The sequence below is a fragment of the Drosophila sulfurigaster genome, chromosome 2R (assembly GCF_023558435.1).
Source record: "Drosophila sulfurigaster albostrigata strain 15112-1811.04 chromosome 2R, ASM2355843v2, whole genome shotgun sequence".
Lineage (NCBI taxonomy): Eukaryota > Metazoa > Arthropoda > Insecta > Diptera > Drosophilidae > Drosophila > Drosophila sulfurigaster.
Genome location: NC_084882.1, coordinates 19,482,758 through 19,505,542, shown reverse-complemented (window position 1 = coordinate 19,505,542; position 22,785 = coordinate 19,482,758). Strand labels below are relative to the sequence as shown.

Genomic DNA, 22,785 nt, shown 5'->3' with positions numbered 1-22,785 from the left:
GGTCTTACGTTTACGCTTGGATTATGTCTGGCTAGCATAGAGAGTTTAAATGTGCCCTAATGTGAGATGAAGGCAACATCTTTGTGCCAGCTTTACAACCAGCTTCTGTCCCTCAAAGCACTCAAACACACACACACACACACATTCAGTCACTCAGTTAGTTAGTGAGTCTGTCATGCAACCAACCACTTTTTGCCGAGTTTATTACTTTTATGCGATTATGTGTCATGTGTGTTGGGTTTCATGTCCGTGTCCGCATCCGTGTGTGCTACGGGACATCATCTCCACTCAGTGCGAGTGTGTGCGTGAATGGTCGACTGCTGTTGAAATTAGTTCCAATTATTTATGACCTTTAATTTGCTGCCTTCTTCTTCGTCTTTTCTTTCGCCGAGTTCATCATAACTCATAGTTCAGGGTTAATTGCATTTTTATTGCTATAAAAATAAATTTATGGCTTACGCATAAAGAAAGCCATTAAATTACTCTTCGAAAATATATATTGAAAAATAAGCGAAAGGAAATGTTTAGCATATGTTGCAACCATATTTGACATTCGACTGTGGCAAATGGACTTTTGTAATTCTCTTTATGGTTGAGCTGTGTTGAATTCGAAATATGCACAGAGAAATTCTTGATTACTCACCAGTTGGCAGTCATAATTGTGACCATTAATGACTCGCAACGAACAGACAGCAGGCAGCATCTAGGGTTGCATTCATTATGCCTGTGCCTGAGTCGCAGCTTTGCCTGCGCCGTTACACATACGCAACGTTGTGCAAGCTTTACATTCAAATTATAACTGGTGAGAGGAGTGAAAGAAAAAACCCGAGCTGTAGCTGTGTAAAAATGAAACGTTCTACTGCGACCAGACCGAAAAGGAAGTAAAAATCATCATCTCCATTTTCGACAACAACATGCAACATGGGAAATCTGCACCAAGCAACGAACGCATAGCATATGTGTGTATGTCTGGTTGCCTGTGTCCTGTTCGGTTTAGTTGCCTGTCTGTGGTTGTTGCCTACACACACACACACACATACACACGCTAGGCAAGTGGCGCGCGCTAACAACTCTCGTCAGCGTTATGAGACTCAGTTATCGCCCTCACTCTCTCTCCATTTGCTGTCTCTGTTACGCCGCCTGTGGCTGTGGTTAGATGTGAGTTTGTTATTTTCGAAACGAGTTAAAATTAGCATAGTTATAGCAAAACGTGCAACGTTGTTGGATTCCGTTCGGATTTGGCTGGTGTCTGGCCATGGCTGTTGGCTGCTGGCTGGCAGCGTCTGCTACGAACTGACTTGGTAATGATGTGAAAATATAATGAACTCGGCAAGTTGCGAAATTGAATGAAAACATTTGCAGCTAGCGCACTTTTAGGCGCTTCAATTTGGGTCAACATGTTGTTTATAAATAGTTAAGGATTATCCAACTTCAGATGCCTCAAATCGTTGCAGTCTGCAGTCTACAGTCTGCACTTGATATTTGTTTCCCTCTCTTCCTCTCTCTTTTGCCTCTTGCACTCGAAACACTATTAACAGCTAGGAATTGAGGTCAGCTGCGTAATGCGTCGCATAAGTGCCTATAAGTATGCAATGCACTTTCGCCCACATTGAAGTTTCACAAACACAACAGCTGAACCCGGCCAGCTACCTGCATAAAAAGCCAACCACACATAACACGCCGCTAGGCAGGCAAAAACCAACGCACAAAAGTGTCAAGTCAGGCCATAACCCATACTCTCTCTCCCTCTGCTGCTGTTGCGGTATTTATTTAGCCTATAAAGCGACGAGTTGGTTACAGCAGCAGAAAGAAAAAAAAATAGAGTGAAAAAGAGAAAAGCACCTGAAATGAACACACGTGGCCAGCGTGGCAGCATCAAAGCGTTCAGGCAGAAGGCAGCAAAGCTCCGCAACAAAAGAAAAAAGCCTGGCAAGAGGGAGAGTGAAACGCAAAGTGAGACGAACTCGGGCAGCAAGTGACATACAAACCGCGTGGCCTCAACGGCTGCTGCCTGTATTTCCCTGGCTTGGACTTTGTTGACCTAAAAATCTCATTTGCTGTGCTGCCGTTTTGCTCATTTCTGCCATCACTTTTTTGTGTTGTTTGTGTTTGTCCCGCCTGCCACAACTGCCACAGCTGCCACACTACGGACTGCTTCTTCCACTTCTTCTTCACTGTTTATTGTGGTGCCTCAACGCCTCAAGCTAGGCGCAACATATTCTTTGATATAAAAATATTTGAGCTGTACCTCAGCTAGCGCTGATTTAAACCGCGTTCAGTTCGTTCAGGAAATGCGAGGAAATGAATTCTAGAAAGAAAATATATAGAAAAACGCAGCAAAGAAAAACTGACCTACAAAATAGACATACGCTTATGGCAAGTGACATAAGGAACAGTTTGTTGATTTCCTCTTCCCGTTTCCTTTTGGCCGTGTCAAGGCTGACCATTGAAAGCACTTCAACTTCGCTCGTTGCGTTCTAATTTAATCGAATTCGATGGCAATCGCGTTTATAAAAATGTCACAGGAATTTTCCAATTTCGCCATTTCCCTTGCAATCTTTATAGCCAGTTAAATCATATTTAATGATTGTATTTTCTTTTTGTTTCTTTACAGGTAAGTTCAGAGCTGCTCATTAATCAAACGCAGGTATTTCAGAACTGTATGAAAAATGAAATTCTTTATGTCAACAACACTATTTGAAAACCGTTTATTTCAGTAATCAAAATTACAGCTCAGTAAATTTAACTCACATTTTAGAATAGCAGCTTATTGGGTATTTTGGGATTCAAAGATGTAATTATCCGTTTTGCTTTTGTATTTTATTTTAAGCTCTTTTGTCCCTCCGCTCATGTTCAGGGCATTTGCCAATATTGAATTGGAAATGCGAGCCCTGCTCTCAATGGCAGTTAATAATTAAATTTAAAGCGGATTTAATAACATCATTTCCAGCACCCACACCACATAAAATGCTCTAAGCAGATTGCAATGATTTAGCCCTAAAATTCTGCGACTGACTGTCAAGTGGCCAAGGGGAAAATGTGAAATTGAAAGTGAAAGTGAACGGGAATCGACGCTCTTTTGTTATCCTCTGTTGTCACTTAATAATTCAATGCCAACAACAAAAAAATTATTTATTGACTGCGAGCAAAGGGGACAATGTCGTGCCCAATTTGCTTGGCGCAGTGTCAGCGATTTTGGGTTCCTATTCCCCGTTTCCATTTGCTTCAGAAATGTCACATGCAAATCTGGTTCTCAATATGCGAGACAGCAGAATAAAAAATGTTAACAAAAAACCAAAAAAAAAATGAATGAAAATTGTGTTAGCTGCGCCGCGACAGCATGACAAAATGATAGATGGAGGACGACAGAAATAACTGAGTTTTGTTTTGGGGGGGGGTGGAGAGCGAGAGCGGGGAATAAGAAAAATTAGCGTAGGCTTCAGAAAGCTTCAAAAGCAATCAAAATGACAACTTAAGTAGGCTTCGCGAGCAGAAAACAAAAAAATTCTCAACAAAAAAAAAAGAAAATTCAATATGCACGACCGAAACAAAAGGCGGCAAAAAAGGAAAAGAAAATCTTGAGCATTAAACGATGGTTGGGGTCAACCCTTGGGATGGGAATGGATTGTAGGGGGGAGAGAAGGAGGGCTGGAAATGCTGACGAATGTGGGCGCAATTAAGGCTCTAATTGTAGGCGGCTAATTGAAGAAGCAGCTTTTATTACTGTAGGTGTCAGATCTACCAATTACTAGACCCAAAATCAAAAGTAACCCTCCAAGAAAAAAGAATCTATAAAAGCGCGTAAACAAATTTCGCATGCTTCAAGTGTCCAGCTGGAGACAGCAGAGAGTAGACAGCGTTGACAGTAGACTCAAATCGTGCTTGCAATTTGTTGTTGAATTTACTTTCGAGTAAAAAGTTTTGCGGTCTGAAGAAGACCCAAACCCAACTCTAAGAACACGACACAAACAGAGATTTGTTGTCCCTCATTTGGGGGCATATGGCCATGGAATCAGTTTATGTGCATAGCAAATGCAAAATGTGTGTACTTAAGTGTGGCGTTGGCCCCAAATGCGCATTTAACTTAATCAAGATTTTAATATTTAAAGAATTTTCAAATGTCACAGCTCTCTCTCTCTCTCACTCTCTCTCACTCTCTCATGCTCCTCATCTTATCTTGTGTGTGCGTTTATTGTAGTTTTGTGTCTGTGCCCAAAAGGGTTGCTCAACGGCGTCTTTTGTGGTTGGGCAAAAATAACATTATCTCACACTTGAATTGCTTGTGGAAACCACACACACAATAGATCCCTACTGTGAAACCGAATAAGAACTCAAAACCAAAAACCTCAACTCAAAAGTTCTCAAACATTATAAATTTTGTACTCAGTTTTGATCATGTTGGCTTTCGTTTCGTTTGGTTTTTTTATTTTATTTTGTTTTGTTTGTGGCTTTGCAGTTGTCCGACCTGGTTTTTAGTTTTATGTTGCACTTTTATTTATTTCGACATTTATTTGCGGGGGAGCTGACAGCAAAAAAAATCAATAAGCAAAAGGACAGCAAATGTTAAGCTGACACAGAGAAAAGCGAGAGAGAGAGAGAGTGAGAGCGAATGCACAGAAAATCCCATAAAAGGTTCTTTTTTGCAGCAACGACTGTCAAAAGAATTTTGCTAAATATTTAAAAAGCCAAACGAGTGTACTTAGCAGCAGTTTCAGTCTCAGTCCGAGTTGATTTCGTTTGCCACATTTTGAGGTAAACATTTGCCCACATATCGTTTATCATGCATTGCCATAAAAAATAAAGAACTATGCTTGATGTTAACAGAAAGCTGCGTAAAGCCCCCGAAAATTTATTCACTTTCTTTAGTTTTCGGCATTCAACTTTTGCAAGTGACGACAGTTTTGTAGCGCTCTAACGCCCATTTAAGTGAGAAAGTTACACAAAGAAATCAAAGTTAAGCCTGCGACATGAGCTGAACACACACTGAACACACACACACATAGAGAGTCGCCTAATGTGCTGTGGTTTAAGTAAGCGCTTTATAAGTAAGTGTATGTGTCTCAAACACTAAGCAACTCAACTGGCGGCGCACTTAAATCTAGCCAAAAACTTTTGGCCAGGCCTCTTCTAACAAAAGTGAAGTATCACGAAGCAAGCTGCTTACGCCTTTAAGAGCCAGTCAACTCGGAGAACGTGTCGACTCAGAGGGTCGCGTTGATGGTGTGACGGTGACGGTGTCGTAAATGGCAAGTCAAGAAATCTGCTTGCCAAATACTTTTAGCGAGAGAGCGCTCAGTGTCGTGCTGTCAAATGTGGATAAGCTCGCTGGCCCCAAAAAGTAGACTACGAAAAAGGAAAACACACACGCAAAGAACTATGTTAAAAGAAGTATGGAGAAGGAAGCATCAGCAGCATACACGTGACAATCAACAGACCAACATGTGTTTTCCTTTGGTTCTCATCCCCATCATCCTCATCACTTCCTTCCCATGTATTTTGGCCATAGTTTTGTGTTATAAATTTGCCAAGTTGCTCTTTGCATTTTATTGTTATGCGCTCTTTGGATGTCTGTCTGTCGCATAACTTGTTATTGTCGCTGTTAACATGTATCTGTGAGATACTTTTCGTGTGTATTGTCTGTTGTATCTTTTCGTTTGCGTAATTTGTCTGCCTTTCGGGCAGACTTCTCTTCTCCTTTGTGCACATTAGTCCAATTGTCTGTGCTATTTCAAGAGTTGTAAGACTTGACACACCCATTCCCAACTCCTTCTGGCCTTTGGTTTTGCTTTTGCTTCGATTCAGTTGTCTTGCTTGCAGCTGCCATCATAATTTATGTGTCTCTCTTTGCCTATCTCTTCTGAGCACTGTTTAATCTGCTTCATGTGTGATTTAATGTCATAGGCTCTATATTTATGAGTCTCAAACACTTGCCATTGAATTATGGCTGAACTGCTTAAAGTGCTGTGAAGAACTGAAAGAAATTTAGCCAAAAGTAAGACATCTAGTAGAATGCAGAATTTATAGCGTGTTTGAGAGATGATTACAATGCTTCTTTTGGATTTATAATGTAGACAAAAGACAACTTGCTTTTCAATAAACTTGCAAAGTTGGAGTTGAGTTGGGTGATTGCCCAGCTTGATGCATAATCTATAGCTGCAAAAAACATGTTTATAAATAGATTTAAGCACACTTCTCCCCACACACACATACTCGGGCAAAAATGTCTTGAAAAACAAAGGCAACAATTTATTGCTTGCGGAAGTGTCAACAGACACATGAACGCCGCAAACAATGCAAATGAGCAAAGTTTTGTATGCCAGACGAAGGCGTAGAAACTGGTTAAAAGGAGAGTGTGCAAAATAGAACGAGAGAGAGAGAGAGGAAGTAGGGGAAGGAAGTGCAGGTGGGGCTGGCTGGCTGGCTGATGCGAATCTGTTGTCGAGTGTTTTGCCCATTTGGCGTTGATGACAGGCAAAATGTAAATAATTTAATTTCAAGTACCTGCGGTTTGCTTGGCAAAATCATTTTCAAATAAATAAACTAAACGAGGCAACAACTTCCTAGTGGCAGGCGCAGGAAGCTATCAAGAGCCGCAGCCAAAGGAAAAACAACAAATAGCAACAACAACTGCTGCAGTCGAGAGACAACACTTATTAGCTTCGAATAAAGAGTCGAGAGACAGGCAATTGCGACATAAACAGCCACTCGAAGCCACAGCAGCAGCCGCAATTGTATGCGTCTATGTATGTATGTGTGTGTGCAGACAGTGGGCAAGAGGAGAGCGGAGAGGTGAAGTGTGTCAGTTGACAAAGTGCGAGACGAACTTTTGAATTTGTGTGTGTTTTGCGCTGAACCGCAAAACTTGAAGTGCGCCACTTAGGCCAACAACTTTATCGCTTAGAAAGACCGAAGACGTAAAGAGCTGAGGAGGAAAGAAAAAGGGAGAGGGGGAGGAAAACCCACTTTAAAATTGCTTGTCACGAAAGTGGAACGCATTAAATCAGCGCCAGAAGACAATGAACGCACCGATTTGTGTATTGAATTTATTAGCATAATTGCACACCGAATTTTGAGCAATAAAATTATTAAAAAAGTTTTTCGAGCTGCCGGCAGTCAGGCAGCAGCTGATACTCGAGTTCGGAGCACGGACTGACAGGGCGGCTACTTAATATCAGGGAAATGAGCAACATTTCCCGCAGCAGCAGCAGCATCAGCAGCAACGCTTCCGTTAGCGATATTAAGTTAACTGCTTATCCTTTCTTAAGTAACGTGCACTCCCTTATTCCATCTTCATACTTTGCTTTCATTCTCACTTCGTTTTTTTCGCACTCGCCGCGTGATTGATGACACTCATTTGTGTGTGAGTGAGTGTGTATTTGTATTGGAGGGTGTGTGCGTGTTTGTGTGGTTGTTTTCCAACGTTAGGTAAAATCATTTCGCTTAATTTTAAATCAGTTTGCCATTTGCTGCGTGGCTGAAGTTGTGCTCTCCCCCCAGCAAGCAAGCGAGCGATGCTGTGGTTTAATATTGTTTATGGCTTCGGTGCGTGTTGCATACTTTTAGGCGCCTGTCGACCAACATAATTTAGTCGTTTGTTTGCCCATTTGCCGTTTGCTCTTGTGGCTGCCTTTCCCTATTGCTGTTTATAATGTTTAAGCACACTCACGGGTAAAGTTAACTGCAAGTTGCCAACTTTATTAATGTACGTCTCGCTGGGGTTTTTTTTTCTTCTTTCTTTTTGCTTTCTTGTTTTTTTATTTTGTTGTTGCTTTCGTACATTCTTCTTTCTTGTTGTTCAATAGATTGTCTGCGTTATTTTCATGTTGTTTACTTTGTGGCATCTTTTTTATGGCCTTAAAAGTTTTGCCTTTGCTTTTGCCTTTGCTTTTGCCTTTGCCCTGGTCGTGTTTCAAAACATTTTCAATATTTTTCCTTGTTGCTTGTTTTTGACATCATAATGCGGCCGAACGACTTTTTGAAGCCATCGCAATATTAATTTGTTTTTTTATGCGCCTCTTTACTATCAGATAACTCGAATTGTTTTATTTGGCAATATTTAACGTGGCTGCAGTAAATCTTATTTCTTACGAATTCTTAGCTGTCGCCTTTAGCTAGAAATGCATTTCAGACTTGTGTTTACCACTCCACTCCAAGCACTTATAGAAAATGCAACATATAGTGCATATTCTTCCTCCATTTCCACTCGCTGTTCACTCTTGACATAGAAACCGCCTGGTGTTGCCATCAGCAACGATGCAATAATATTTTTCTTGTAAAGTGGCAACAAGGTTGACGCTTTTATGCTTTTGCCTCAACGCCATTAAATACAACAACAATGAACGCGGGCCAGAAAAAAAAACGAGGAAAATAAAATACATAAAGCCAACCATGCGCATTATAATTGTATTTGTAATTTTGTGGCACATTAAAAGTTGCATTTTTCACTCAGCTTTTAGCGGCTGGGTGGGTCACTCTCCATTGTTTCATGTTGTTTCTGTTTATTATTTGGCATTATTAAATTCTGTATCAACATTTGGCCCGGAATTCATTGTGTGCAACTTTTTGTTTTCTGGTCGCTCCTTTCATTAAAAGTTAATGACCAACTCGATCGCAAATTGGCAGTTTATTTTAATAAATTTAATTACTGAAAATGTTACCGCAAATCTGCCTGTTTGTGTGTGTGAGTGTACCTTTTACCTTCTCTCTAAAAACACCCGAGAGAAGGGCCTTGACCAGTTGGCCGGGCTATTTGTCTTTTTAATTGTGCGCTAACTGACCAACAAGCACGTGGTTTTTAGCACACACTCTCCACACACACTCACACAGCACTTTTCACTCTCTGCTTGACCAAGTTTTTGCGCAACTTCCATTACCTATTTGTATTACATAATTACCTACACGTGTGAGTGTGCGAGTGTCTGAATGTGTGTGTGTGTATGAGTGTGTGTACTGCCAATGCAGTTGCCACCGCCAACATCACTTTTTAAACTTGTGCTGGGGCTAAAAAACTTTTAGCTGCTTCTGTATGTGTGTAATTTCTGGGCCATTCCCACAAACAAAGTTTCATTTACTGCGTTGATAATTTGTGAAAAGTTGCTGCTGCTCTTGCTGTTGCTTCTGTCGATGTTGTTGTTGTTACTCTTTTGGGGTCAGGAGAGGTCATCGGCCAATTTGGTGCGAGAAAAACTTGCAAGGCTGTTGAATTTTTAATGCTCATATCTATTGGTAACTTGCAAGAGCCAAACTTATGTGTTGCTTAAAAATTGACTGTACGTAACTTTTTACGTGTTTATTGTTGAGAAGGTTTAAGGAAGCGAAAAAGAAAATTACGAAAGGAAAATAATCTGCAGCTTATAATGCAATAAAAATAAAAGTGAAATTATAAACTTATAAAATCTGCACCAAAAATTAAATCAAAGAAATGTTTAATAGAGAAATTCGAACTGAAATTAAAATTAGTTATCTTAAAATATAAATTCAAACCAGTAAGAATGCTCGACTGTTGACGTTGATCAGGTATGTATATACTGTATAGGGTCGAAGATACCTCCTTCTGCCATTTCCTGCCTGAACAAAGTTATAGCGGGTATAAAAATTTGTAGTGAAATCTGTAATCCAATTAAAGACAGCATAAAATTATGAACACAGAACTTGTGCAGTTTAAAATGACATCTATAGAAGACACTAATTAAGTCGTTCATATAATTTTGTAACATTCTAAATATGTTTTCATTCCATGTTCAATTACGTTTCTCTATTATTCCCAAGTGCACTCAACTCCATCTCATTTCATATTAATAGTTTAATAACTATTTACTTTGCCCAAGTATTCCCCAGCTTAAATATATGCTTGTGTTTTCTTAGTTTCAAATGTTTAGCTGTGCATTTAATGGAAACCTTAAAAGGCTGACAGATGTCGCTGCATTTTTAATTCATAGTAAATTTCAATCCGCCCTTACTTAAAGTGGGCAATGACAAAAAGAAGACGAAGAAGCTAAAGTCCTGATCCAGGGCTGCGTTTGAAACGCCTTTTGCGTGTCATAATAATTTTTCGTTTTTCCTTTTTATGGTCCAAGAGGAGACTCCACTCAACACGAGTCGCCTTGCCTCGAGTGGAGTCGAGTTGAACAGAGTTGAGAAATGGCGCATGAAAAGCGTCAACTGACTTTAATTAGTTATGCAAAGTGAGCGCTGCGATGGGACATTAAAAACTAGCACATAAAAAATGAAACAAATGCAACAACAAAAATGTCGGAAAAAATGAAAACCGAGCTTATAAACATAGCATTCACTTTGGGACAGCATAAATTTAAATTGAGAACTTGGGAATGAGAGAACAGAACGAACACACTCACAAAAACATGAAATAAACTGTAAAACGAATTATGACGATATCAAACACACAAACAAACACTGAAAACCACACACACACACACACACATACACATATAACAGAACACTCATTTGCATTCATAAATGTTTCTAACCAAAAAAAAAAAAAAATGAATAAAGTTATTTTCTGAAATTGCGCGTAAAATGCTCAGAGAAAAAGCAAATGCTTTTAAAAAATATGCTCATAATTTAATGGTGGTAATTAATTAATTAAACGAGCATATGCAAATTTTCTGCATGTACATATATATATACATCTGTATTAGTGTGTAAATGTGTGTGTGTGTGTGTGCTTTTTGTGCTTGTGTTTGCTCAGAGCGAAAAATAATGTGAAAACAAATTAACTCGAATTTAATATGAAATATAATAGCTAGACTATATTTCATACAGAGCCCAGCACAAAAGCATGCTATATTATACAGCATAAAATATTCGAATAGTGACCAGAGGGCACATCATAATATATTTCTATATGCAGGCAATTTGATGGTGGCAACTGTAACATGTAACGGGTAATTGGCAGATATGCGCATTTATAAGCATTCATTCTGTTTAGTTTATACAATTGACAATGCATATTGAACACTTGCCACAGGCTTCGTTTTATTACAAATCATTTTATAGTTACATTAAAAGCAAGTTGTGAATTATTCATAAATATAGACTTTGTTATATTTTAGTATTGTGTGGTATATTTTCGGTATATTTGTAGACTATGAATAGCGACTATTTTATCTTTTTTTTTTTGTGACCATACAAATGTTTTATAAGAAATCATTTTTATGTTAAAGAGTTTGTTTGCTTCAAACTTTATTTAGCTTTACATTTCACTAAAGAAATTTGGCTGTTTGTCTTTTATACAAATGAAAATAAATAGTGCTCTGCTCTTCTTAATTGTATATACTTCTACATATCTAGATAAGACTTTCATGTAATCTGTAATTATATCTCAAAGTTGAGCGCTTTGTATTCTTTTCAAAATAACAGCAAATCAAGTTGGGCACAAATTTATTCGAAGCACATCGAGTCTGTTGTTGTTGATGATTCGATTGTTAAGATGCTTTGTGATGGTCTCTTCATTACATCGTTTCCATTCAAACAATTTGTCTAGTTGAGCGTGATTGAGGTTTAGCTTTGATTGACTCTACTGCAAAGAGTATTATGCTGTTGTGTTGAATTATGTAACACAAAAGGATAAATAACGACACAAACAAGTGTTCTTTGTTTTAGAACTTTAGCTGAAGAGTATATTAAATGCACCTGGACATCCATAGCCTGACTTTTCTCTATTGTTCAATCAATCGACAACATCGATGTGCCTTGTTCTTCTATATATATTTTTTGGAACATTGCCATTTCGACTTGGACAAACTGCACGACAATAACAACAAGAAAAACGTTTAACTAGTTGCACTTTGTCTCCCGGGCCAACTGTCTGTCCGCCTCTATGTCTCTCTGTCTGTCTGTCGAGTTGGCCAATGTCCTGTACTTATGTCTCTGTGTTTACTGGCATCCTGTGCGGGCATTCAATATGGTTATTGTGCTTCCTTTTGGCTTCCTTGTTGCGTCTGAACTTCTACTGCCGCTGCTGTTGTTGTTGATGTTGATGTTTGCATGCCACTTATTGTCTCATTGTTGCAGTTGTTGTTGTCACTACGTGACTTTGCTTGGCTGAGACGAGCAACAGCAACAGCAGCAGGAGCCAGAAGCAAGGACTTACAGTAACAGCAGCAGCAGCAGCAGCTGACTACCGTGTTGTCCCTGGCTTATCATTACTTTTCTATCCCTTGTTATTTTGCTTCTCTCCCATTTTCCCCGAGCAGACATCGCTCTTCGTTTACTTTTTTAGTAAGTTAATTAAAAATGTTGATGAATTAGCTGCACGTTCTGCTGGCAAAAAAGATACTCAACTCCCACACTGAAGTTAAGCTGCTGTATAGTAAATAATGAAAGCGGCTCTCGTTATGGAAATGTTGATATACCTAAGCTTACGCTCATATTTAATTGCCAAGTCTGCAACATTTTTGCATCCTTTTTCCCTGTTGATGACATGACGTCAACATATTCTTCACTACAGTTTATAGACAGACGCAGCTGAAAGTTCTGTTTCAGTTTTTTTAATTTGTTTATATTTCATTTTGTGCTGACACATGAAAAGTTGCAAGTTGTGTTTGCTGCTCGCTTTTTGTCACCACTCCCAATTATTTACTGAGGCGCAAAACTTTGCCAATTCAAACATAAACAGCAATAGAACGAGCAAAATCTCAACTGCAAGTTTTGTTACTGTTTGCACTGCAAGAGGATTGCACGAAAAAGCCACACACACACACATACACTCACACTCAGTTAGACACCGAAATTCTACATACGTGTGCACATGTGTCGTATGCTTAATTATTTATTACGACTAATTTAAAAATGCCGCTCAGTGGCCTCGTCCTGTGCAAACTTGTGCCGGTTACACCACATAAAAGTGCCTGTTTATGAGTAACCCACGAAATGGTTTAAATGCTGAACTGAACCCAGATAGACATCATCAGGCTCAGACATGTGGAGCAGGTCAAAAGCACATGCGACGAGCATCATGGCCTCCCAGGACACCACACAAAGTTAAAGTAGTTTCAAAGTGTCCTTCCCTCTGTCGCTGTCTCTGTCTCTTTCTCTGTCTGCGAACTTCTCTCATCGTCATGATGATGAGTCTGTGGATGAGCGTCCCTGGGCAACTAACTACGACGTCTGAGCTAAAATGTAAACGTGAAACACACAAAACTCGTTTATATTTAATAAACAAATTAAACTTGCTGCCAGTGCAGTTAATTTTCTTTTTCACTTTTGTGTATATGTGTGTGTGTATGTGTGTGTGGAGAATACTGCAAGGAGCTGTGGCTTAAGCCGGAAATACTAGAAACTAACCAGATGTAATTTATTTAATTGTTTTTATATGAATAGCAGCAAAATCTAGATAAGAAAAAAACTTTGTCTGTGGCTTCTTCCTTGAACAAGCTCTTTCAGAAGCTTTAATTCCAGTTTCTCAAATCTGACTACGGAACAAGATTTTAATAGATAATTCTACATTAATATTTCAACACACAACTGCTAATAAAATTCTTAGTGGACTTACCATATTATTGCATAAATTTAAGATTGGCGTTAAAAGTTTATTCTTTTTTGTCTAAGCTAGAAAATTGGGATACAATTAAAATTAATGTTTAGGTCGTTATTTTTTCCAAAAACAAGGATATTCAAATTAATTTATTATTCAAATATTTCAAATAAGATTTTGATAGATAAGTTAACATAAAATTCTCAACTATAAAATGTTAGCAAAGCTCTAAATACAATTTCCAAAGTATTGCTTAGACAACATGACTTTGACTTTAATTCAATTTGAGATTGACATAAGGAAATCTAATGTTTATTCTGGTGACCTTCTTTGAATAAAAATAAAATTAGTTCTTAGATCGCTCTTTTTTTTTTAGGAGTAGTATAATGCATTAGCTCCACAAAGTGTAAGTAAGATCCTTCACACACAAATGTTATTAAAGTTATTTATACTCTTCCATCTTATTGTTTAAACAGTAGACTTACAGGTTTATTAGGTGTCTATTTCAACACATTAATCTTAATAAATTTGTTTATAGGTTTTCAATCTTCTTGCTTAGACATCATGCTTTTGGCTTCATTTAAATTCAAGATTGACAAAAGAAAATGTTTTCTTTATTCTGGTGACATATTTAAATTTGCTCTTTTTATGACAAAGTTCTCATGAGTTGAAATTGAGCCTAATTGACTTACGAATATGCGAGAAATTTATGAATTCTCTTTCTGTATTTGCTGAGGATTATATTTATATTACTTTTGGTTTGTCTCTACCACGCATTCTGTTTCTCTCTTTTACTTCATCTTCCCTTCTCCCACTCTCACTCTCTTTCTCTGTAGGCAAACACATTTCTCAATTATATTTTCGGCAGCGTCATGTCTTAGTCCGAGGTCGTATGTGGAATTTTATTATTCCCGCAAGGATATGCGCGCCGCAGACGCGCAATTATGATGCCACCGCATTTTATTTATTTCAATTTACTTTGTGTATTTCCCTTCGCTCGCCGTTGCATACGAAAAGAAAAGGAAAAGAAAATAAATAAATAAAACAAAAGTAATGGCATAACACATTTGGATGCTGTCAGTTTTTCTACCATTTCTCTCGCTCTCTATCTTTTTTTTGATTTTTTTGTTTTTCTGTTTTTCTCTCTTTTTGGCTGTGCTCCTTTATGAATTTTAATGAGCGTTTGCAGCCTTCGTTTCGCTCCCTTTTTGCCTCGTTCTTTAGCCTCGTTTGCTATGCAAAATATTTTTGCAACGAACGTCACGCAAATCTTCAATGCAAAAATTCCAACATTTCGACTCTAGTGCTGTCATCTTCCATTTGCTTTCTCTCTACAAACTGAAACCTTAACTTGGCTAGGGCACATTTCACTTGATTTTAAGCATGCATTTTTTGTGCCAGCTACGCGAAAACTGTTGCCAACTTGGCCAATACGCCAAGCTGGGCCTTTGTTAGCATTGCTAAATGTTCGTTAACGTGCCGCATAATAAATTTCGGTTGGCAAACAAACGTTGACAACCTGCATGAAGTACCACCGAGGAGGTCTCTTAATAAATTCCATCAACTTAAAAAGAGAGAGAGACAGCGAGAGATTTGCAGCTTTCAGCTTTTGGCATCTATCTGCAAGCAATTGCATAACAAATTTCAGTTTGCATAGCCATTAAATCTGTTGAATTTCGAATGGTTTCTGTGGATTTTGTGCAACTGTTTTCGTATTTAGATGAGACAAAGGATTTCAATAAAAATAGATACAGTGCATACATAAAGCTGTTGTTATTCGGTTAGTATCCAATATCAATAATCTTTTAAATAGTTTACTAAAATCTGTAAAGCTTTTCTTTATCTTTCTTTTACTAAGCTTTAAGCTTAACCACTAAATGAATAATTAAGTCACTTTGTCAGTTAATATCAAAATATACACATCAAAATTCTTTAGCCATCAACTGAAGACAGCCCTGAATATCCTACCCTAACGAAAAATCCCCAAAGTATGCCAAAAACTATGAAAATATCAAACAAAATTGTTGGCATTTTTTTTCACTCAACACTTTTAGTTTTCACTGTTAGCAGCATGCCCACAATTTTTTACAGCATTTTTAATTAAAAAATATTTTTACAAGCATTTCATGTTGTGTGTGCGCTTTTATCCATGCGATATTAAAGCGGCTTATGTACACACATGCTGAGTGCAACAGCTACAACAACTACACTCACTAAGTATATTAAAGCGGATGCTCTGGGGTATTTGAATGTTTGAATGTTTGGATGCTGAGCATAAATGGCATTTAATTAATTAATTTTTGCCTCAAATGGATTTGCATTGAGAATGTCAACACGCTGTAAAAAATAAACGCACGGCCGGACTGGCTGGCTGGCTGGCCAATTGAAATGCAAGCGCGGCAAACATGGCGTATGATTAATATGCATCAAACGCAAAAAACAACATAAATTTACTTGTATGTTTTTTGTTTTTTGTTTTTGTGCTGTGTGTCGCTGCCGTTGAACTTTCCGCTAGAGTCAGCGAGGCAGACACATTGAAATACTAACAACTGGCACTCGGGGGATTTGGGTTAATAGCCGAGGACTCGACAGCAACAATGGCCAGCTTCGCAAGGGATGAGGAGGGACGGGGAGGAGAGGGACTGAGGTGCTGGGGATCAAGCCAAGGTGCTCGGGCGTATGTACGTGCAAGCCTCACAAAAATAATGGCACCGTTTGTTTTGTTTATTTGTGTTGTTTTCTTTATTTTGTTGTCGCAACTCTTTGTTTTTCTTGAGAGTGAAAAAGCGAAAAAAGTGGGAGAAAAATGTGGAGAAAGGCAACCCGGAATGCAGGCCATGACGTTGACGCGCTCAAAGCCGAGCTGAGATGCGAAGAGGACAATTCCGACACACAAAGAAACAAACCGAGAGCTCACCTGCAGATGGAAACAATAAGAAATACAGCAGACAGCAGAGACAGGACAGGCAAAGCAGCATGATGCAAAATGGAAAACTCTATGAAGACAGCAAATGGTCAAAGGTAAAACGTAAGCCGTATCCGGTTGCCTTCGTCCATTGTCTGTTCTCTGTTGGACAGCTGTGGACATTTCATTGAGGATTATGCTAGCTACCCATCAAGCTACTTACGAGTCTTGCGAAACTTGGACAGCAATGCGATACGGGCTTTTGAAATTGCTGAAGCTAAGTGGTTCTCAAAGGGGTTTAAACATATCAAATGAGTTTAAAGCTACAACTATGCTATATGGCAACTATATCGACTCGATACACACAGCATTCCAATCGCTCTACGTGCTGGGCCATTAAAGTTACCACGGACTCGAGACTCGAGAGTCAAGAGTGATAGCATGACACGTAGGCAGCAGGCACCACAAACACATAACGAGCTGCAAAAAGCAAAAAGAAAGGAAAAAAACAAACAAAAAGGAGAGAGGAGGCTAAGGAAAGGGGCGGCTTTTGAATGCAAAAAAGAACAAGGAAAAGCCGGCTAAAACAATGAAGGCGACACTGGTTAAAAATATAATGCTGACTGGCAAGGGAACTGGAAACAGAGCCATAAACTTGAGCCGAGTGAAGGAAGGAGAGCCGCTGCAGGCGGCGTGTAAAAAGGATTATAAACGAGATGAAGATGGCAAAAGTATGCCTTGGTTGCCGGGGTCTCAGAAACGTGGCCGAAACTACCTTGTACCGTACACTTTTATGAGCCCAGCCCAGCCCAGCACAGCGCAGCACAGCGCAGCGTACAGACAGAATGAAGAAGGAAGCCGGCAGGTACTCGCACAAAGGTGGATGCCAAAGTAAATTAAACTGGGCGCACACGGATGCAGTAAAGCGTATGTGGGCGTCTAATAATATAAAGAACAACAACAACAGCAAAGTGAGTGTGAGTGTGTGTGTGTGTGTTACCAAAAACCATGAGCATTTAACTCAACTGACTCGGTTGACTTTGTGTCCTTTGCCAGCTAAAGAGAAAGAGATAGAACCGAGGCGCAACCGCAGCACTTTGATTTGACTTAGGTTTTGGCTTTCTCGTTTCACCTGCTAAACGTGGTCTTGTTAGCCCATTAGCCAGCTGTGTTTATATGAGCGCAAGTGTGTGTGTGTGTGTGTTCAGTGCAGCGTAAAGTTTACAGATAAGTCTTGAGTCAAGTGCAGCCAAGTTCATATTGCACACAGATGATTTTCAGCTTAGATTTTTGCTGCTCTGGCAGCATTTTAACGTTAGTTTTCTAAGGCAATAAAGTAGGCAGTATTTTAGCCAAAGCAACTTTCTTTCTTTCTTTCTATTTTCAAAGTTACTTTCCAGTTTTACGAATTTTTGATTTGCCTCTTGCATTCTCACTGCACTTCTTTTTTGTTTGAAAAGTTTGCAAGCAAATAAAATAAATGTTATTCGAAACAAAAGCGTCAGCTGTCGACAAAAATGAAATGGCATTAAATGCGAGTTGCAAATTTAAATTCTCAACACAAACAGACAGCAGCAGCACGTTGTGCAGTCAGTCGTATAATACACTTTCTGTTTCGTTCAGGTGAAAGGTGACACGTGAAATAAACATAATCAAATAAGCTGCAAAGCATCGAGCAAACAACTTTAGCACAATTTGTGTTGTGTGTGCGTCTCGCTGAAAATCAAATTTCTGTTCCCTCTCTTTTCGTTTCGATGTTGTTGTTGTTGGCAATGACAGCTAAAGTTGGCCATAAAGGATTTACATGCATGTAAACAAGAGGCTGACTAAAATATGTAAAACGACAACATTTGGGGGTTGCTCTTGTTGTTGTTGTTGTTGCTCCCTCATCGAGAGTCCTCTTTAAATTTGTCGTTGTCGTTTTTGCGTTCAGTCGAATAGTCGAGGGGCCGCAACGGCTGCTGTCACTGCCGCATGAACGCCTCGGGTGAGCCCCACTTGACAGCACAGCACACTCTTTCTCGACTCCCCGTCTATCCGACTTGCCACGCCTTGGCCTGCTGACAGTCAGCTACCCGAGGGGAGGAACGAAGAGGAAGGAAGCTGCCTGGCCAGCCTTGTTAAGCATTCGTCACTTCCATTCTCGCTGGGAGTCGACATCACTTGCTGATGTGTTTATTATGTGCCCCTAATATATTTATGAGCGCGTTATAAACGCATTTCCATTTCCATTTTATTTGTACGCCTCCCACTCTCTGATTCCTTCCGCTGTTGCCTGCTCTTTTATGACTGATATGCTGCGCTATTATTTATGATAAAAAACACCCAAAGGTATCTTTTTGGTTTTACTCAAAAATTTGATTTGAAATTCATGCAGACATTGCAAGTGAGTTGTTCGTTCTTGTATATATTTATCATACGCACTGTGGTCGCTTCAATATTCATACACACAGCATGTGCATAATTTAGACTGTTTGCCTTGTCGTCTATGAATTGTCAGAGTGAAGAAGTGACTTGTGTTGAAAAAATGAAATTAAATAAAGAAAGCATAAACTGGGTAAATAATTCATTTAATGCATATTAAAGGCGCAGCTCTCGACGAAGGGCAATGCGTAATTATTTAAAAAGAAAAGCGCAGAGTGCAGTCATAGTTAACACAGCAGCAGGAACAGCAACAAATTGCCTCGAGCACCAGCGCGGGGTGAGGGGTGCGTGTCCATATGCCATTCGAGAAGCAAGTCTCGCTTTATGTGCTGGCATAAATGCAACGCAGCTGAGGCTGACAGGCAAAGACGAAGCTGGGCATTTACTTAATTGGGGCTTAAAACTGCAAGCGTAGCGCATAAAAGAAGCAAGGAAGGAAGCTGGGGAGGAAGCATGCGTGCACTTTTACCGAAGTCTTGCAGCAGGAAATATGAAAAATGAGGCAACAAAGCGTGAGGCAGTCAACGTTAAAAGGCCTTCACACTTCTTCTATATATACAAAAGCAACGTTCACAATGGAGAAATACCTGATCCTTGCGGCTTTTCCAGGATTTACAGCAAATGTCCTTAAATTGAAATAGAAAAATGGTCAGCTGATGGAAAATTACAGTGTGTGGTTTGCGTGTGTGTGTGTGTGTGGGTGTGTGAGTGTGTGTGTGTTGGGGTTGTGGGCATAGCAAATTAAGGTCTTTCTGGCACACTAATTAGCAGCTTAAATGGCGGTGGGGGAAAGGGAAAGGACAGCGAGGATAATGACCAAGTGCAGCGCGACAAACTGCTGACATTATTAGAGACGCCATTGCCATTGGCATTTTCTCATTTTAATTGATTTAATCGGCTTTTGCTACACGAGCCACGCCCACAAATACACACGCACACACACACACGCGCTCGTTAAAAATGCTTTGTTTTGCTGTCTGGTTTACGCGTTAACCCTACTCTGCCCCTCTCTCCCTCCTCCCATCCAGCAACATCGCTCATTTCCGCTCTATTGGCGTATAAACAATTTTTGCGCATTAATTGAATTGCTCTGTTTATGCGTAGGTCTTCCTGCGTGTGTGTGTGTTGTAAGTGTATTACTACATATGTGCGTGTGTTCGTGTGTGTGTGTGACATGCATAAGCCAAATTAATTGAAGCCTCGTTTCGCACACAGCTTCCAAGCGCAAAAAAACGTCGTCGAATTTTGCGCCCTTTTGCGCTTCTTTTGCTGCTCGGGTTTATTTATTTACTTCTTTCTTCCTTCACTTACTTTTTGCACGTCTCGTCGCGTCTCTTCTGGCCTTCTTTTTTGCTCTTTTGTTTACACACAACAAAAGCCATTGGGGCCCTAATGAAGGTTTAATTAGCAAACACACACACGCACACACATGCAGTCGTTCACTCAATCACATACGCACACACATACAGTCACATATTTTAGAAGCCATTTCCGACATTGCTATTTTTATACTAGCCAGCTATATGCTAAGCATATATGTTTGTTTGTTCATTTGTTTGTGTGTGTATGCGCCACTAATTCCACTTTTAATTAGTTTATTTGGCACGTTTTGTGTGAGTGATTGATTGATTGATTGAATTATTCAATTAGCCAAACTCGTTGATTACAAATTTCAACTGTGCACTGCACAAACAAAACCATCAAAATTCAACCAAGTACATTATTTATAGTTTAAGCAAGCAAGTAAGAAATTTGTAATGAGGTAGAAAGAGATGCAAAGATGTTGCATGAAGTTTTTACGACTGAGGATAAAATAGAGATTGAAGTGCATAGAAGGGGAGACTCTAAAGGTAAATTTATGGAGGTAGTTAAACAAAATCAACTCAAACATTGCCTTCAATATACTATAATCGATATTTCAATATAGTTCTTATGATGAGCAGGTGATGAAAGAAACAGTCTTCGTTCAGATGATATTGCAAGTTGTCAAACAAGACATGAGCATTGTTTAACTAAAATCAAAATACCAAGCAGACCTTAGTCGCTGTTCTTTAATTGTCAAACAAGATGCCAACCTATGATATTACTTCAATCTCATCTTTAGGTAATATTTTAATTACACGCTTACATATGTCCAGCAATATAATTTACTATTAATGTCATACAGTGGGAAACCTCAGCAATGTTGTGCTCCAGCTGAGCTGTGCAACCTTATGATGTAGTCCTAAGCTGCTCTGAGCACTCCAACCCGACTCCACTCTCAGCGTACGTTTGCAATCTCTACCGCATGACCTAAGCCACATCAAAGTTAAAGCCCTAAAACCTCATAAAACCTGCCTTAAAATGCACAAGACACAGAGTGGAAGCACACACACATACTAATAAACAGATACACAGTGACACACATATAGTTGGATGTGTGTGTGTGTGTATGTGTGTGTATATATGTATTTTTGCCAGGGACTTAACCAAGAAAACCACAGCAAATAACTGGCTAAATTTTTGGAGTTTTTCGGGTCCAAGCGACAAAACGCCAGCGAACAAAACCAAAAGCCGAAACATTTTTAAGCCTTTTTTTCTGCTGTGCAGGGGGAGGAGAAGAGGGGGGAACGAAAGTTGACAAATAAAACACCTGCCACAACAACAGATGCCACTGACAGCCAGAAATGAGAAACAGCAGACACAGAGGCTGCAGCAAATCCTGGGCAAAGAGAGGAGGTCACATGCGGTTAATAATTGCAAAGCGAGAAGATTCAGCTTGTGGAAAGAAGGGGGACGCTTAAAAACTTGTCACTCATGTTGAAAACACTATGAAGAGAGGGAGAGAGCATTGTGAGTGGACACAAAAGCATTTAGCTGGCCTCCAGCTGCGTGTGCGGGCTTATTGATGGCCTGCTCGGCAATTTCATGGCCTGCTTGTTGTGCTAAATGGCCGACGTTTAATCCTACTCCAGGATGTGCTCCATTGGCCGGGGCCGAGCAAGCGTGTGACTGTCGAGTGTGTAGATTGTGTGCGATAGAGTGTGCTTTGTCTGAAATGTTTGCAGCCGCGCTTTGCATATCACACTTTTTGTTTAGACTTCTCTCTCTCTCTCTCGCTGTATTGATATTGAAATTCAGATTCAATTTCCCGGGCAGCTGTTGTGCCAGCTGTTGTGTGGCAACCGTGAAACCCGCTGGCTCGCACTTATGAATAAATTTTACATACACTAATTTATTAGCATTTCCGATTTCTACTTCTTTCATTTTTTTGTGCCAACTCATTGAACCTTTTTCGTTTTGCAGGATCTACAATCGGAAATTGAAACCCATCGCGTTGTTTACGATCGTCTCGATGGCACCGGCCGCAAACTTTTGGGTTCGCTCACCTCACAAGAGGATGCGGTTATGCTGCAGCGTCGCTTGGATGAAATGAATCAACGTTGGAATAATTTAAAATCGAAAAGTATTGCAATCAGGTAAGTGCTTTTCCTCCTCCCACACTTCCTACACTCAGCCAGTCGTCGGCGTTCGCTTTCGGTCTCTTTTACGGCTTCAAGTGTTTTTTTTACATATATTTTTTTTTGCTTTGTTGTTATTGCCGAGGATGATGATGATGCTTGAACCACATCCGAAAAGTTGGTTTTGCCACGCTCGCAGTTTGTTGTTTTGTTGTGCAGCCTAAATGGCCATGCCATTGCGGTAGTATTAACTGGGCCACGCGGCGTATGATGAATGTGCATAAAAGGTCGATTGAGGGAAAATAACATGTCACATTCTCTGAGCATTTATTTAAATGCAAATATTTTAACAGGTTTAGAATATTGCTGAGTATTTGTGCACATGATGTACATATTGATAATTAAGAAATAAATGTGGATTAGTTTGTAATTTATTACTTTTGGCAGATGGTAATGGTTTCTAGATTACCGACGTATATTTCAATAATTTAATGAATATTTCATTTGGTTTTAAATTCACA

At 39.5% G+C, this 22,785-nt stretch overlaps 1 protein-coding gene across 19 annotated transcripts in view; it reads left to right on the top strand.

Annotated features, from left to right (window-relative positions):
* The window catches only part of LOC133838047 (dystrophin), a 169,987-nt gene that overhangs the window by 98,990 nt on the left and 48,212 nt on the right, over positions 1-22,785 (top strand). For 16 of the 19 annotated variants that reach the window (XM_062268987.1, XM_062268986.1, XM_062268982.1 and 13 more), the window contains one exon: positions 22,110-22,282. In XM_062268987.1, the coding sequence (XP_062124971.1) occupies positions 22,110-22,282 (173 nt within the window). Of the gene's footprint in view, positions 1-2,614; positions 2,795-2,830; positions 3,396-22,109; positions 22,283-22,785 lie in introns of those variants that run through there. The other 3 variants (XR_009893905.1, XR_009893906.1, XM_062268988.1) reach the window with 2 other exon arrangements.